The sequence below is a fragment of the Muscardinus avellanarius genome (genome assembly GCF_963383645.1).
Source record: "Muscardinus avellanarius genome assembly, chromosome: 2".
NCBI lineage: Eukaryota > Metazoa > Chordata > Mammalia > Rodentia > Gliridae > Muscardinus > Muscardinus avellanarius.
Window position 1 is genome coordinate 329,339 of NC_137787.1, and position 16,189 is coordinate 345,527.

Here is a 16,189-nt window from a genome sequence, read left to right on the forward strand (position 1 = left end):
TGAATGCCCCTGGGTTCAATCCCCAGTATATATAAAAAAAAAAAAAAGGGTAAGCCAGGCATGGTGGCACATGCTTGTAATCCCAGCATTTGGGAAGCTGAGACAGGAGGATCGTGGTTTGCGGACATCCTTAGCTACTTAGTGAGGCCCTTTACAGCTCAGTGAGACCCTGTTTCAAAATAAAGAATATTTAATAAAAAAAATAGGGCTGGGGTGTACCTTGAAGGGTGAATTCCCCTGGATTCTATCCCCAGTACTGCAAAAAAAAAAAAAAAAAAAAAAAGAGGAGGACAAAAGCCCCTTTGCGGTGGGTCGCAAGGCCAGGGCAGCTTGGGAACTGGGCATCTTCACTTGAAGCAGCATTTTGTAGGTTTTCAGCAAGTTTTATAGACCAGCAAACTGACTTCAGAGAAGGCAATAAAAGTGTTAATTACATTAATCACAAAGGTACTATTGTAACTATGAAAATTATAGGCTGTGCCATAAGCCAAAAGCCAGCTTGGGGAGGAAGAAACGCAAAGGGAGGACCACTACAGAGGGACGCCCACAGCTCCGCCTGCTTCACAGCCGCTGAGGAGCTCCGCACCCAGCTCGGGGAGGCCCCAACCCCAGCGCGCCTGCCTGCGCTCTAGCCTCCAAGCACACTCCAGCCTCCCCAGCGGGCTTTCTGCTGGGCGAGCCCACTGCCCCTGACGACACATGTGCATGCTGTTCCTCACACCCCACGTGGCACCCTCCTCAGGGATAGGCCCTCTTCACCTCTCTGTACCCCAAGGACACCAAGAGCACATCATAGTGCCGAGGAGGGCTGGGTGAGGAAGAAACAGGGCAATGTCCAGGGAGCGCTGACTCTACATGTGGAGGGCCAGCCGCCTCAGATCCCTGAAGGAGGGAAGGAGACGCTTCTGCCCCCAGCCTGAGCACCACACCTAGTACAACACAGAGGACTGGACCAAACACCGAGGTTTTTGTTTTGTGCCACAGTGAATCTAACGTAACAACTTTTTCCTCAAAACAGTGACTGCATTTAGAGAGAAGCCAGCTGTCATGTCACTGGAAGAGGCCTCTCATCCGTGGTGCTGCAGGACAGAAGGTATGCACGAGCCACTCCAGCAAACCCACCAGAAAGGAAACCACGAGAGGTGCTGTGGACAAAGACACCACCTGGGCAACAGTGGGCCAGGACTTAGCCCCTGACCTCCCTGCCTTCACTTAAATGGAGGAAGCAGAGTCAGGCGTGGTGGTGCTCACTTGTGATCCCAGCGTTCAGGAGGCTGAGGGCCGAGACCTGAGACCGGAGGATTGCAGTTCGTGGACAGCCTCAGCTACTTAGCAAGGCTCTCAAAAACTTAGTGAGTCCTTGTTTCCAAATAAAGTATAAAATAGATCTGGAAGTGTAGCCCAGAGGTAGAAAGCCCCTGGATTCCACCCTCAGTACCACAAAAGTAGAAAGAAAGGAAAAGAAAGAAGAAAAAATAGGCTGTGGGTGTCGCTCAGAGGTAGAATGCCCTTGGATTCCATCCCCAGTACCGCAAAAAAAAAAAAAAAAAAAAAAAATGGAGGAAGAAGAAAGTTTCCATAGCCACACTTAACTTCTCTATGAAGGCTTGTTTTTGGAGCCAGCCCACTTAGCTGCATGGCACAGGCCTGAATTCCTCTAAGCTTCACTCTCCTCACCCATCAAGTGGGTGGCAGGCCGCTCTGTCCAGCAGGGCGAGAACCCTGGACAGTGTAAAACTCAGCTCACAAGCCCCGATCCTGCACAGACTGACCAGCACCAGGGCTCCACTTGGCCAAGGCCAGCAGCCACCATGCTTCTCTCAGAGGTTCCCAACCCACTGCCCAGCCCTTGCTACAATTTATCATCTTTACACACCACCTCCTGTCCCTTATGAAGCAGTGCACATGGCTCCTGAGATAAAGAGGCAAACCTTGAAGGAAAACCACTCTCACATGATGATGTCAATCAGAGGACGTGCAGGAGAAGGAATACAGCAAAGTAACTCTGTCCTAGAAGAAGGCTGGCGTGGAAGGAGTCCCCAGCCGGTCACCTGCACCCACCTACAGAAGTGCGTGCTCTATACCCCTTCCTGGGACGTCAGTGACCACAACCAGAGAGGACGCAGAAAACATTCTAGAACACAGTAATTACGTTAGAAAAAAGCACTGTGGTTTAATAGTATTAATCTGATAGGCATAAAAATAGGGAATTGTGTTTAGTGAATTTAACCTGTCTCCATTTAGTAATAATTGCATTGTCTCCCTGTTTAAAGCAGGAAGAACTGCAAAAAAAAGAAAAGTAGATTTCTTTTAAAGCTCACTGTAAAGCACCTCACTTTAAAGATGCTTGCTTGCTTTCTTTTTTCTTTCTCTTTCTTTCTTTTGTAATTATAAGGATTGAACCTAGGGATATTCTACCTCTGAGCTATACCTAATACACAGTCCTATATTGTTGTTTTTTCTTGAAACAGGGCCTCATTAAGTAGCTGAGGCTGGCCATGAACCTGCAATCCTTCTGATTCAGCCTCTCAAGTACTGAGATTATAAGTGTGCACCACCATGCCCAATAGAAGATGTTTTCTACAAGATTATAAATTCAGAAGGAAATCTCCTTTCTGTTAGAAAGCTTGTGTGTGTAAGGCAACAGTTTGCATGTAGAAAGAAGAAAGGGAGGGAAGGAAAAAAGAAAACTACATCAGAAAACACTGCTTTGAGCCGGGCGTGGTGGCGCATGCTTGTAATCCCAGCATTCGGGAGGCTGAGACCTGAAGATCACGGTTCACAGACAGCCTCAGCTATTCAGTGAGGCCCCTTGCAACTCAGTGAGACCCGGTTTCAAAATAAAGAATAAAAAATAGGGCAGGGAGTATAGCTCAGAGCTCAGAGTTCGAACGCCCCTGGGTTCCATCCCCAGACCCGAAACAAAACAAAACAAAACAAAACAAAACAAAACAAGAAAACACTGCTTTGGTAAACATGATGGATGGAATGTCTACATTAAACCCACTGCCCCACAGTCACTGACATTTTATGTTTACAGACTGGACTCGAGTTAATGTAAAAACCCTATGAACTAAAGATCTTATACAAGCTGAGTACCCCTTATGAAATGCTAAAATGCTGGGGACCAGAAGTGTTCAAATCTTAAATTTTTAAATATGTGCATGTTTATTATGAGACCCAAGCCTAAACATGAAATCCATGTATGTTTCACACATGGTTTACCATATGCACACACTCTCTAGATGATTTTATATAATACCTTCACTGTGATTCTGTCTTGATGACAACCTGTCACATGAGGTCAAGTGTGTAATTTTTCCATTTTCGTATCATGTCAAAACTCAAAAAGTTTCAGGGTTTTGTTTTTGTTTTTGTTTTTTTTTGTGTGTGTGGTACTGGAGGTGGAACCCAGAGGCTTTCTACCTCCAGGCTATACTCCCAGACCTATTTTATATTTTATTTGGAAATAGGGTCTCACTAAGTTGCTGAGAGCCTCACTAAGTAGCTGAGGCTGGCTTCCAACCTGTGCGATCCTCCTGTCTCAGCCTCCCAAGCGCGGGGATTACAAGCATGCGCCACCATGCCCGGCAAGTTTCAGGTTTTGGCGCATTTGGACAATTTTGATTTTCTGAATTAGTGATGTTCAACTACAGAAGAGGAATGTAGAAGTTATTGGTTCAGGTTCTGCTTCTCTGACTGCTGCACATGTGCCAGACACAATGTGAAGACTGGAGACTCAAGCACAAACACTAACCCTACCCTCAAGGAACAAGCACATGGCTATCAAGGTGCTCTCCTGGCAGCTCTGCAAACCAGGAGTGTTTTGGGACAGTGCTGGGGATTGGTGGAGAACACAACCCACCTCAGCCTGCGGCCTCCCAGCTTTCCCCACCCCAGCTGCCCGGGGCTCCCTTGCTGGCCTCTGCTCTAACCCACCCACACCAGACCCCGGCAGCCTCCACTGATGTGGTTCCCTGACATCCTAGCACAGGCCGTGCCCTTAGCTCCAAGCCTGTAGACCCGAAGGCCCCGGGACGCTGCTACGCAGACACCTCTGGCAGCACACACTCAGCACATACGAAGCAAAGCTCCCACAAGACCTCCCTATCTGAGCCCGCTGGGCAGTGCCACTTCGCACTTCCTCCTGGTTTCCTGTCTTTCTCCCAACTTCCAATCCACAAGCAAAGCTACTGCCTCGACCTTCACCGCACACTGGGAATACAACCTCTTCCCCACCCAACCTGAGTCTCAGCATCTCTGCCCCTAGTTCATGAGAACAGCCTCTAACCTGGTCTTGCTGTCCCTGCCCTCTATAGGATGTGCTCAGTGGAGAGCCAGAGTCTGTTCAACACAAGTCCCATCATGTTGCTCCTCGTTTTGAAATCTTCAAAGGCTCATCATCCTGTTCAGAATAAATGGCCAATCCCTTGACTGGGCCTAAGTCACCTTCCTGCCCTCAGCCCAGCTCCTTGCCCCCACCCAGGGCACCTGATGGCCCTGCCCTCCTGCAGCCCCCAATCAGCCCACCTGTCCCTCCTCCTGCACTGCTTTGAGACATTCCTGGCCATCCTAGCTGCAATTCCAACCTCTCTGCAGAGCCCCACCTCTATCCCACAGGAGCCCCACCTCTTGCTGCTCTCCTTGGGTCTTCCAGGAGAACAGCAATTCTTGTCTGCTGTGCCTTCTTTTGTAAACATTGTTCCAAACCTAGAATAATGCCCAGCACATATTTGGCACTCAATAATGAATGTAGGTTATGGAAGGAACAACTCTAAGAACGAGGAACTGTATTCTACATGGTCAAGGAAGGACTCCGGGCATCAAGGGAGGTGGCCACTGATTACCTAAAAGGACCTGCAGCATTATGTCGGAAGGAAACTGCCTGATCATACCCTAAAATCATCACATACTTTTTTTGGAACTGGGGCTATGCCCAGGAGCATCCTATCCCTGAGCTGTACACTCACTCAGCCCTTTTTTATTTTGAAACAGGGTCTTGCTAAGCGGCAGAGACGTCAATCCTCCTGTCTCAGCCTCCCAAGTACTGAGAATTGCAGGTGTGTGGCACCATGCCGGGCCATCATGGATGCTTCTACCAGTACCAATAAAGATCTCCAAATATAAACAACTTTTCTTTCCTTTTTGCAGGTCTGGGATGGAACCCAGAGGCATTCAACCTCCGAGCTGCACCCCCTGCCTATTTTTTATTCTTTATTTTGAAACAGGGTCTCACTGAGCTGCACAGGGCCTAAGTAGCTGAGGCTGCCCACAAATCCTGATCCTCTGGTCTCAGCCTCCAAATGCTGGGATTACAAGCGCCACCACGCCCGGCTAACAACTTTTCTGCTTTAATCCCAAAGTAACAGCATTCAGTGTCCTATTAAGGTGCCATCATGCTGTATTCTTACAAGCACGTGATTTTCACACTTCAAGTAACATGACCAACTGTTTTAAACTGCTTTCTAACTTAGACATGTCTCTCCTGTGAACAGCCTTAGGTACCAAACAGTAATATCTAGAAAAAAGCGAAGAAGTCAATAATTCTATTCCTTCCCCCACTTTAGGTTCCCAGCAAACAGTAAGACAAAGTCTTATACTCATTCTAAAAAAAACAAACCTCACAAAACACACATCTGGCCACCATGCTCCTTGGACAAGTCAGAACTCCTGCTTCCGAAGGTGGCCACCTAGCACCAAAGTGACGGGATGCCACCAACCACTGAAATGTATTATCCCTGTGCATTATCCCCAAGGAAGATCTAGTTAAATTATGTTGCAGCTGCCAGTGGGGGGGGGGGGGGGGACAACGCAAAACCGTTGCCACTCAGGATGACGAGGAGATGTAAGCGAGAGGAAAGTCTTCCTTTAGGGTTTAGGGGACACTGAAGTAAGGTCAAGTCGCTCCTCCAGGGAGTGACCAAGGCGAATGATGCTGGCGACGAGCAGGGCGCCTGTGCCCGCCGTGCCCCTGCTGCGGCGAGCCGCGCGCGTCCTGCGGGCTCCGAACCACCTCGCCAACGAGGGCGAAGGCGCCGTGCCCGCGGCCGCCGCCCGGCAGGAACGCCCCACGACGGCGCGCCCGGGCCCGGGGGTCCGCGAGGGCGCAGCCGGCCGCCGTCTCTTCCCAGTCGCACGGAAGATGCGCGGGCCGTGGCCGCCGAGAGCCGGCCGCGGACCCCTCCGGCCTCTCCGCGGGCGAGGCCCGGCCCGCCGCCTGCCTCCCCGCCGCCCGCCCGGCCCCGCCGCCGCTCCGGGCCGCGGGCTCGGCAGGGTGCCGCCCGGAGAGCCCGGCGCCCGCCTCCTCACCTGCGTCCATCTTCGCCGCGGGGCGCCGACTGAGCGCGGCGTCGCTCCGACGGGCTCAGCGCGACGCGGCGACGGGAAGCCGCAGGGGCCAGGCGGGCGCGGGCGCCGCCATGTCGGCGTACGGAGGCGGGCGGCCCGGGCGGCCGCACGTAGGCGCGGGGCAGGGCTCGCGGCGCCCGGCCGGCCCCGGCGCACCTGGCGAGGCCCGCCCCTCGGGCGCGGGCGCGGGCGCGGCGGCGGCGCGGGCGGCGGGGGCGGCCATCTTGCCGTACGGACGGGCGCGCGCGCCGCCGCCGTCCCGACTCGCCCCTCCTGGCGGCTCCCGCGCCCGCCGCCGCGCCGGGGCTGCGCGCCGGGGCTCCGCGCCGGAGGCTCCGCGCCGGGGCTCCGCGCCGGGGCTGCGCGCCGGGGCCGCAGCGGAGTGCGGCGGGGCGGGAGGCAGCGCGCCGCCATCTTGCCGTACGGCGAGGCCGGCCCACGTCCCGGCTGAGTCGCCGCGCTCCCTGGGGCGGGCCAGGCGGCGGACGGGCGGCGAGGGCCGGAGCCTGGCGGCGCGCTGGGCTGGAGCCCGCGATGGTGATCTGCTGCGCTGCCGTGAACTGTTCCAACCGGCAGGGCAAAGGCGAGAAGCGCGCCGTCTCCTTCCACAGGTACGCGGCCCGCCGCCCGGCCCGCCACGCCCCCGGCCGGCGGGGAAACTGAGGCCGCGCGGAGGCCGGGCTGCGGAGCCGAGGCCGGCGGGCGGGAGGGCGCGGCGCCGCGTGACCTTGCCCGCGCGTCTCGGCCGTGGCCTCGGGCCGGCGCCCGCGCCGAGTGGGCCTTCAGGCCCGGCCCGCCGCCCCGGGTCCCCTCCCCGGCGACGGCAGCAGCCGAGGGCCGGGCCGGGCGCTCCCGGGCCCCGCCACTCCGCGGGAGGCCCGGCGCCGAGGCTGCGTCCTGCGCCCCAGCCCGGGATGCAGCCTGCACCCAGCCCTAGACCCTGCCAGGACCCAGCCCGGAATTCAGCCCCCGGATCCTGCCAGGTCCCAGCCCGGAATTCAGCCCCGGATCCTGCCAGGACCCAGCCGGGGATTCTGCCCAGGACCCAGCCCGAAACCCAGCCCGGCATCATGCCTAGGAAGCTGCTTGGCCCTGGGATCTGTTCTGTTGCTTCGCGTTAGTTAAGTTTTAAAGACAGGAATGGTACATGTTATTTATAGGGTTATTGAAAGTTCACCGTGGTCGCTCTGAGTCTTAAGTCGTTACGGTCTATCCAGGGAACCAGTAACATTAGATTATTTCAGAAATGGGCCAGCCTGCTTTCTTGTTGCTGTCAGAGCACGTGTCCCAGAAGTTCTGTTTTTGAAAACGAGGCAGAACGTTTGCAAGGAAGGCTGTTGTTGGCATTCGTGTCGGCCTAACGTGCTGTGGGGCAGAGGCCCAGGACAGGCCCTCTGGAGTGAGGCTCCCTGGAGGAGAAAGGAGGTGGGAAGGTGGGGCCATATCCTGCCTGGCAGGACCTGCCTGGTCCAGGAGGGCTCCAGGCTCAGGTGAATGAAGGAGCATGGAACGTGGGCACCCACCCCATCACCAGCAGTTTGCTGTTTTCCTAAATACAGATCTTACTTCAATGAAGAGATGATTATTATGTATTTTATTATGTAATAAAGAAGAAATGATTAGATGTCTCATTCAGCATCTTCAGGGACCTGTTCCATTACCACCACCACCACCACCTCCTCCTCCTCCTCCTCCTCCTCTTCTTCTTCTTCTTCTTCTTCTTCTTCTTCTTCTTCTTCTTCTGTAGTTTGAAATTATGGCATAAGCTGAGTGTGGTAGCTTGTGCCAGTACCTGGTAAGGCTGAGACAGGAGAATCAATTATAGGTTTGAGGGAAGTCTCAACAACCTAGCAAGACTCTGTTTCAAAATAAAAATAAATAAAACAGGGCTGAGGCTGTAGCTTGGAGGTAAAATGCACCTGGGTTCAATCCCCAGAACTAAAAGAGACAAGCAATAAATAAGTAAAGAGGACTGGGGTATAGATCAGAGGTAGCAAGCTCCTGGGTTCAGTTCATCCCCAGTGCCACACACACACACACAAATTATGGCAGTACACATAAAGTTTACTGTGGTAATCTTTTTTGTTTTGTTTTTTGTTTGTGGTACTGGGGATTGAACCCAGGGCTGTTCTACCTCTGAGCTACACCTCCAGCCCTGTTATATTTTTTACTTTAAAACAGGGTCTTGCTAAGTTCCAAAGGGTCTTGCTAAATTGCTGTGGCTGCCCTTGAACCCAGAATCCTTCTGTCTCAGACTCCCAAGTACTGGGATTACAGATGTACACCACCATGCTTGGCTTGTTCTAATTACTTTTAAGTGCACACTTTAGACATTAATACATTCACACTGTTAGGTAACCATCACCACCATCTGTCTCCAGAACTCTATCTTGTAAAGCTGAAACTCTGTCCACATTAAACACTCATTCCTCATTTCCCTTTCCCCTGGAATTCCTAGTAACTACCATCCCTTTCTTTCTTTCTTTCTTCCTTCCTTCCTTCCTTCCTTCCTTCCTTCCTTCCTTCTTTTGGTGGTACTGGGAATTGAACTCAGGGACATTCTACTTCTGAGCTATACCTACCCAGCTATACATATCAGAATCTAAGTTGTAGAGGCTGGCCTTGAACCTGCAATCCTCCTGTCTCCATCCCCCAGATACTGGGATTACAAGTGTGTGCCACCATACCCAGCTGTAACCATCATTCTGCTGTCTCTATGAATTGGACTTCCCTCGGTGCCTCTTATAGTATATACAATATCTGTATGAGTAGGTAAAATGTTGTATAAGTATTTTGGGTATTTGTCCTTTTGCAGCTGGCGTGCAGCTTATTTCCTGGTTTTACTCCTGGTAGTGGAATTACAGAGGAACACAGAGCTCTCGCTCTTGAGTCTTCCTCTAGAGCTGGTGACCACATGCCCAGCTGCTTGAGCCACAGCTGGGCAGCCTGTGTTGGGCCCCTGGGATGCCCTCCCAACCGCTTGCTCCCATCTTTGTGGCCGACACTGCCTGGCTCTGAGTAGGGACCAGCCATCCTACTTTCAGTACCTAGAGTCTTACCTTGCAGGCACCTCAGGAAGGCTGGCCAGTGGTCAGCTTCTAGGAGGTCCTACAGTTGTCTGGATGCCCTCTCTCTGTGTCTCGAGCCTCCCGTGTGCCTGCAGCATCTGCCACAGCCTGGAGGAGCAGTGTGCTTTGTTCCCGACTGCCCCAGACTGCAGGCTCCTGGCAGGCAGACGCTGTGTCTTTCATTCTGTTTCTAGTAATCGGCAGGTAGATGTTCCTTAAGCCTTTAGTCAAGCATTTTTTTTAAGCAGATGAAGCCAGTACAGATTTGGTTATTTGCAAAAACACCTGTTTTTCTTCTTTAGCTGATCATTTTAGGGGAGACATTTACTTGTTTCTAAGTGCTTTGACATTTGTCCTGCAGGTTTCCCCTAAAGGACTCAAAACGCCTGATCCAGTGGTTAAAAGCTGTTCAGAGAGATAACTGGACTCCCACTAAGTACTCATTTCTCTGCAGTGAACATTTCACCAAAGACAGCTTCTCCAAAAGGCTGGAGGACCAGCACCGCCTGCTCAAGCCCACAGCGGTGCCCTCCATCTTCCAGCTCACTGAGAAGAAGAGAGGGGCTGGAGGCCATGGCCGAGCCAGGAGGAAGGATGCCAGCAAGGCTGCGGGGGGCCTGAGGGCACGGACAAGCACGGCTTCAGGGAAAGGGGCCGCAGGCTCCTCACCCTCTTCCAGCGAAAGCCGAATGGCCAAGCCAGAGCCACGCAAGCTGAAGCGAGCCGTGCTGCAAGGGGATGCGCCCAGGGCCACCCCAGACGCCAGCCATCAGGAGCAGATGCCGCAGCCTCTGGAAAGAACTCCAGGAGATGGACGGGCTGCCTCAGCAGCCATCAGCCAGAGCCAGGCCGACGTGTCTGCCGCAGAGGCCCGTGACAGGAGCACCACCTCCGCTGATGGGGAGGACAGGAGCGGCATGTCCATGGAGGACTTTACCCCCCCAGGGTCTGGGGCGTGCAGGTTCATTGGCTCACTTCACTCTTACAGTTTTTCCTCCAAGCACACTCGAGAGAAGCCCTCTGTCCCCCGAGAGCCCATCGACCGAAAGAGGCTGAAGAGAGACGCGGAGCCCAGCGGAAGCGGGAGCAGCCCGGGGCCTGACAGGCCTGTGGCCCAGAGCCCCCCGACTTCTTCCCTCACAGCCACGCCCCAGAAGCCTGCCCAGAGCCCCTCCGCCCCGCCGACCGACGTCACCCCGAAGCCCGCGGCGGAGGCCGTGCAGAGCGAGCACAGCGACGCCAGCCCCATGTCCATCAACGAGGTCATTCTGTCGGCGTCAGGGGCCTGCAAGCTCATCGACTCGCTGCACTCCTACTGCTTCTCGGCCCGGCAGAGCAAGAGCCAGGTGTGCTGCCTGCGGGAGCAGGTGGAGAAGAAGAACGGGGAGCTCAAGAGCCTACGGCAGAGGGTCAGCCGCTCTGACAGCCAGGTGCGCAAGCTGCGGGAGAAGCTGGACGCGCTGAGGAGAGCGAGCGTCCCCTACCTGAGTGGCCTGCTGCCCCCGAGCCGCGGTCAGTACCAGCGTGCGCGCCCTGCCTCCCTCCCGGGCGGTCTTCCTGCTGTGTGGCCGATGCCCGCTTTGTGTGGGTCACAGGCGCCCGGTCTGGGGGGGCTCTGATGGCTGAGGACCTGGTCACAGAGGAGGCCCGTCAGCAAGGGCTTTGCGGTCAGGAGGTGGCTCGGCACGTCGGGTCTGCGCTGCTCACTCCCTGGCACCTGACAGCAGGCTGTCCCCTGGGTGGGAGGACTGCTCCCGAGGCGTGCTGAGGCAGACCCAAGTTCCAGCAAGTCAGAGTGTCTCAGCAAAGGAACAGTCCAAGTAAGCTCCTAGGGAGTGTAGGAGACTCTGATTAGTCCTGGGGGATCCTTCCCATACCTGTTTATGAATATCCTGAGGTTAAATCTTTTTTTTTTTTTTTTTCCAGTACTAGGTATGGAACCCAGGGACATTCTACCTCTGAGCTACACCCTCAGCCCTATTTTATTCTTTATTTTGAAACAGCGTCTCACTGAGTTGCAAAGGGCCTCAAAAAGTAGCTGAGGCTGGCCGTGAACTGCAATCCTGTCTCAGCCTCCCAAGTATTGGGATTACAAGCATGTACCATGATGCCTGGCAGGTTAAATCATTTTGGACTTCAGTGATTACTTCTTTTATTATCTATTCAATATTAAAACTTTTGTTCAAATACAATATGTTTTCTTGTAACAAAACACTACAGAAATATATAAGCTAATTGTAATCCCAGCATTCGGGAGGCTGAGACCAAAGGATCACAGTTCGCGGCCAGCCTCAGCTACTTACCAGGATCCTGTGCAACTCAGTGAGACTCTATTTCAAAATTTAAAAAGAATAAGAAAATAGGGCTGGAGGTATAGCTCGGAGGTAGAATGCCCCTGGATTCCATCCCCAGTACCACAAAAATAGAAAAGAAATATATAAGTTGAAAAGTGGTGAAAATTCCTATTTTGCACCCCCAGGTTTTATTCCCTATTAGTATTAAAATTGCTATGTAGACTTTAGACCATTTCTGTGCTTTTACATACATATGTCTGTCCCTGTCCAAATAGGTAGAATATATTTTTATGGCTTTATTGACTGTGGGGTTTTTTTTTGTTTTGTTTCTGTTTTTGGTTCTGGGGATGGAACTCAGGCATTCTACCTCCAAGCTATACCCTCAGCCCTATTTTTTATTCTTTATTTTGAAACAGGGTCTCACTGAGTTGCAAAAGGCCTCACTAAGCAGCTGAGGCTGTCCTTGAACCGCGATCCTCCTGTCTCAGCCTCCCAGATGCTGGGATTACAAGCGTGCGCCACCATGCCCAGCTTCTGTTTTTAGTTTTCTCCATATATTACTTTCTTGTACCTTTTGTGCATGATACTGTAGATTAAACCTAGGGGCATTCTACCTCTGAGTTATACCTCCTACTCTATTTTATTCTTTATTTTGAAACAGGTTCTCACTAAGTTGTGGAGGGCCTCGCTAAGTTGCTGAGGCTGGCTGGGAACCTGCAATCTTCCTGTTTCAGCCTCCCAAGTACTGGGATTACAAGTGTGCACCACCACACCTGGCTTGTTTTGTACTTGGACTTGCAAAATTTGTCTTGTACTTTTTTTTTTTTTTTTTTTTTTTTTTTTTTGCGGGTCTGGGGATAGAACCTAGGGGTATTCGACCTCCGAACTACACCCCCTGCCCTGTTTTTTATTCTTTATTTGGAAACAGGGGCTCACTAAGTTGCTGAGGGGCTCACTAAGTAGCTGAGGCTGTCTGCGAACCACGATCCTCCTGTCTCAGCCTCCCAAATGCTGGAATTACAAGCGTGTGTCACCACGCCCTGCTTGTCTTGTACTTTTTTTTTGTATGTGTGGTACTGGAGATTGAATCCATAGGTATTCTGCCTCTGAATTACATCTCCAGCCCTATTGTTTTATTTATTTATTTTTTTTCTTGATACTGGGGATGGAACCCAGGGGCATTCTACCTATGAGCTACACCCCCATCCCTATGTTTTATACTTTATTTTGAAACAGGGTCTCACTGAGTTGCAAAGGGCCTTACTAATTAGCTGAGGATGTCCGCGAACCACAATCCTCCTATCTCAGCTTCCACCCAATGCTGGAATTACAAGTGTGTGCCACCATGCCTGGCTCCTATTTTTTATTCTTTATTTTGAAATAAGATCTCACTAAGTTGCTGAGGCCAACTGAACCTGTGATCCTCCTGTCTCAGCCTCCCAAGTACTGGGATTGAAAAAGTGTGTGCCACCACACCTGGCTGTCTTGTACTTTTATTCTTTATTTTTAAACAGAGTCTCACTAAGTTTCAGAGGGTTTCAGTAAGTAGCTGAGGCTGTCCGCGAACCACAGTCCTCTGGTCTCAGCCTCCCAAATGCTGGGGTTACAAGCGTGCGCCACCATGCCCAGCCTGTCTTGTACTTTTAAAAATTGATTGTAAGCTGGGCGTGGTGTCACATATTTATAATTCCAGTACTTGAGAGGCTGAGACTAGAGGATCGCAGGTTCAAGAACAGCCTCAGCAAGTAGGGAGACTCACTCTCATCAACCTACAACTCCGGAAGTTAATTAATTTGTACAACTCCGGAAGTGTCTGTGAGTGTGATCACACACTAGCAGGACAAGTGTTTCGGGCCTCCTAGGCCCTGGGGTGGCAGCTGACGTGCCTGTGCGCTTCCAGGAGAAACTCCAGGGAGAGCAGCCCAGGTGGAGTGATGGGGCCGGTGTACCTGGCTCGGGCTCTGAGGCTGCTGCTGCAGCTTTTCAGACCTGCTGCTGCTGGTTCCTTCCTCCTGTTCTTGCTGAGACTTGCTCTTGTCCTTGGTACAGGTGTTTCCAAAACAGAAAAGACTTGGTCTGCAGTCCATTTCCTGATGCTCTTGGCGGTTCAGCTGCTGGTTGTGTCCTCACAGCTGCTGGGGAGGCTGTGGTCTTGCCGCTCCTGGCCTGGCCAAGGATGTTCCCGGTGCTGTCTTCTCTCTCCATTCCTCGTCTGTGATTTCAGCCTTGATCATCCCCTCCTAAGCCCCAGGTTCACTTAGTGCTGATAATAAATTTAGTTAGTTAGATGGTGTTGATGACTTTTCAAGCAGATACTTTTCAAGCAGATAACTTGATGACTTTTTATCAAGCAGATAAAAGATGACTTTTCAAGCAGATACATTAAGAGAGGAGAGCTAAATTTTTGGAGTTGTTTAATTATATTGTATTAAGGTTCGAGAATATTGGCCTCTGGAAGCATCTGCTTTTTGGAATCTCTTGAGGTTTCGCTGTGGCTTGATATACAGTGTGTTTCTGCTTTGTGCTTTGAGAACACTTGTCTACCCCTGAGGCTGGGACCCTGCTCCTCTGTGATCTGTTGCTCAAGCTGTTGGCAGGTGCTCAGCCTGCTGCCTGTAGAAGGAGGCTTGGCTCTTACTGTGTCTGGGGCTGCTGTTTCTTCCCGTGTGTCTAAGTTTCAAGACCTTTTTGTTAAATCCATACATTTTCCTGACCTAGTGAAAAAGAGAAAAACTTCTTTTTTTTCCTTGTGGTACTAGAGGTTGAGCCCAGGGCGTTCTACCTAGTTATACCCAGTCATCTTTATTTTAGTTTGGAATAGAGTCCCACCAGGTTGCTGAAAGTCTCGCTGTTGGCTGAGGCTGTCCTCAAACCTGGGGTCTGTCTGCCTCAACCCCCCAAGTACTGGCCTTACGGGCATGTGCCCCGACACCCCGGCTTTTTTTTTTTTTTTTTTTTTTTTTTTGGTGGTACTGGGGGTGGAACCCAGAGGCTTTCTACCTCCAGGCTATACTCCCAGACCTATTTTATATTTTATTCAGAAACAGGTCTCACTAAGTTGCTGAGAGCCTCACGAAGTAGCTGAGGCTGGCTTTGAACCTATGCGATCCCCCTGTCTCGGCCTCCCAAGCGCGGGGATTACAAACCTGCGCCACCACGCCCGGCCAGCATTCTTTTTATGTCACTTTATTGGTTAGCATGTATATCTCTCTCAGTAAATTTTATATATATATATTTTGTGTGTGTGTGTGTGTGTTTTGCTGGTATTGAATCCAGGGGCATTCTACCTCCAAACTACACTCCCAGCCTGATTTTTTTATTCTTTATTTTGAAACATGGTCTCAATAAGTTGCTGAGTGGCTCACTAAGTAGCTGAGGCTGGCTGTGAATCTGATCCACCTGTCTCAGCCCCCCAAGTACTGGGACTACAAGCCTGCACCACCATGCCCAGCCTAGTTTATGTTTTTTTATTTAATCTGAGTCTTCATCTTTTTATAGAGCAATTTAATTAATCTCCAATTGTGATTATTGGTAAGTTGAAATTTGAGCCTACCTTTTAATTTTTGTTAATCTTTCCCATTTTTTCTGTAATTCTGGTTCTATTTATTTATTTGTTTGTTTGTTTTGTAGTACTGGGGATGGAACCCAGAGGCTTTCTACCTCCAAGCTACACTCCCAGACCAATTTTTTTTTTTTTTTTTTTTTTTTTTTTTGTGGTACTGGGGGTGGAACCCAGAGGCTTTCTACCTCCGGGCTATACTACCACACCTTTTTTATATTTTATTTGGAAACAGGGTCTCACTAAGTTGCTGAAAGCCTCACTGAGTAGCTGAGGCTGGCTTTGAACCTGTGCGATCCTCCTGTCTCAGCCTCCCAAGCGTGGGGATTACAAGCGTGCACCACCACGCCCGGCTCATACCAATTTTTTATATATTTTTTTTGAAACAGGGTCTCACTAAGTTGTTGAGAGCCTCACTAAGTAACTGAGGCTGGCTTTGAACCTGTGCGATCCTCCTGTCTCAGCCTCCCAAGTGCTGGAATTAGAAGCATGCACCAGCACACCCGACTTAATTCTGGATTTTTTTTGTTTGTTTATTTGTTTTTGAGTGTGTGGAGGAGGGGGATACTGGGGCTTTAACCCAGGAGCATTCTACCTCTGAGCTATACCCCCAGCCCTATTTTATTTTTTTATTTTGAAGCAGGGTCTCATTAAGTTAATGAGAGTCTCACTATTTGCCGTAGTTTTCCTCGAGCCTGCGATCCCCCTGTCTCCACCTCCCAAGTACTGGGCTTACAAGCGTGTGCTGCCATGCCAGCTCGGTTATTTTGTTTTGAAGAGAAGATGTGAGCCTCTCCTAGCTGCTCCGTGCCCAGGCGGTGATGGTGGGGTCTCGACCCACATTGTCCTTGTGTTCCCCTCGTGTGAGTGCCTGGAACGAGGTGACAGTCCACTGGCTGCTTTCTCACTGCTCTTCATTG

At 51.4% G+C, this 16,189-nt stretch overlaps 2 protein-coding genes across 2 annotated transcripts in view; one reads left to right on the forward strand and one right to left on the reverse strand.

Annotated features, from left to right (window-relative positions):
* The window catches only part of ATG4B (autophagy related 4B cysteine peptidase), a gene marked incomplete at both ends in the record, with an annotated part of 29,540 nt that extends 23,221 nt beyond the window's left edge, over positions 1-6,319 (reverse strand). The window contains one exon of the mRNA XM_080720053.1: positions 5,965-6,319. Within this exon, the coding sequence (XP_080576179.1) occupies positions 5,965-6,319 (355 nt within the window). The remainder of the gene's footprint in view (positions 1-5,964) is intronic.
* Positions 6,320-6,815: 496 nt separating this feature from the next.
* The window catches only part of THAP4 (THAP domain containing 4), a gene marked incomplete at its 3' end in the record, with an annotated part of 52,558 nt that continues 43,184 nt past the window's right edge, over positions 6,816-16,189 (forward strand). The window contains exons 1-2 of the mRNA XM_080690243.1: positions 6,816-6,959; positions 9,778-10,928. Coding sequence (XP_080546369.1) covers positions 6,883-6,959; positions 9,778-10,928 — 1,228 coding nt within the window. The 5' untranslated portion in view covers positions 6,816-6,882. The remainder of the gene's footprint in view (positions 6,960-9,777; positions 10,929-16,189) is intronic.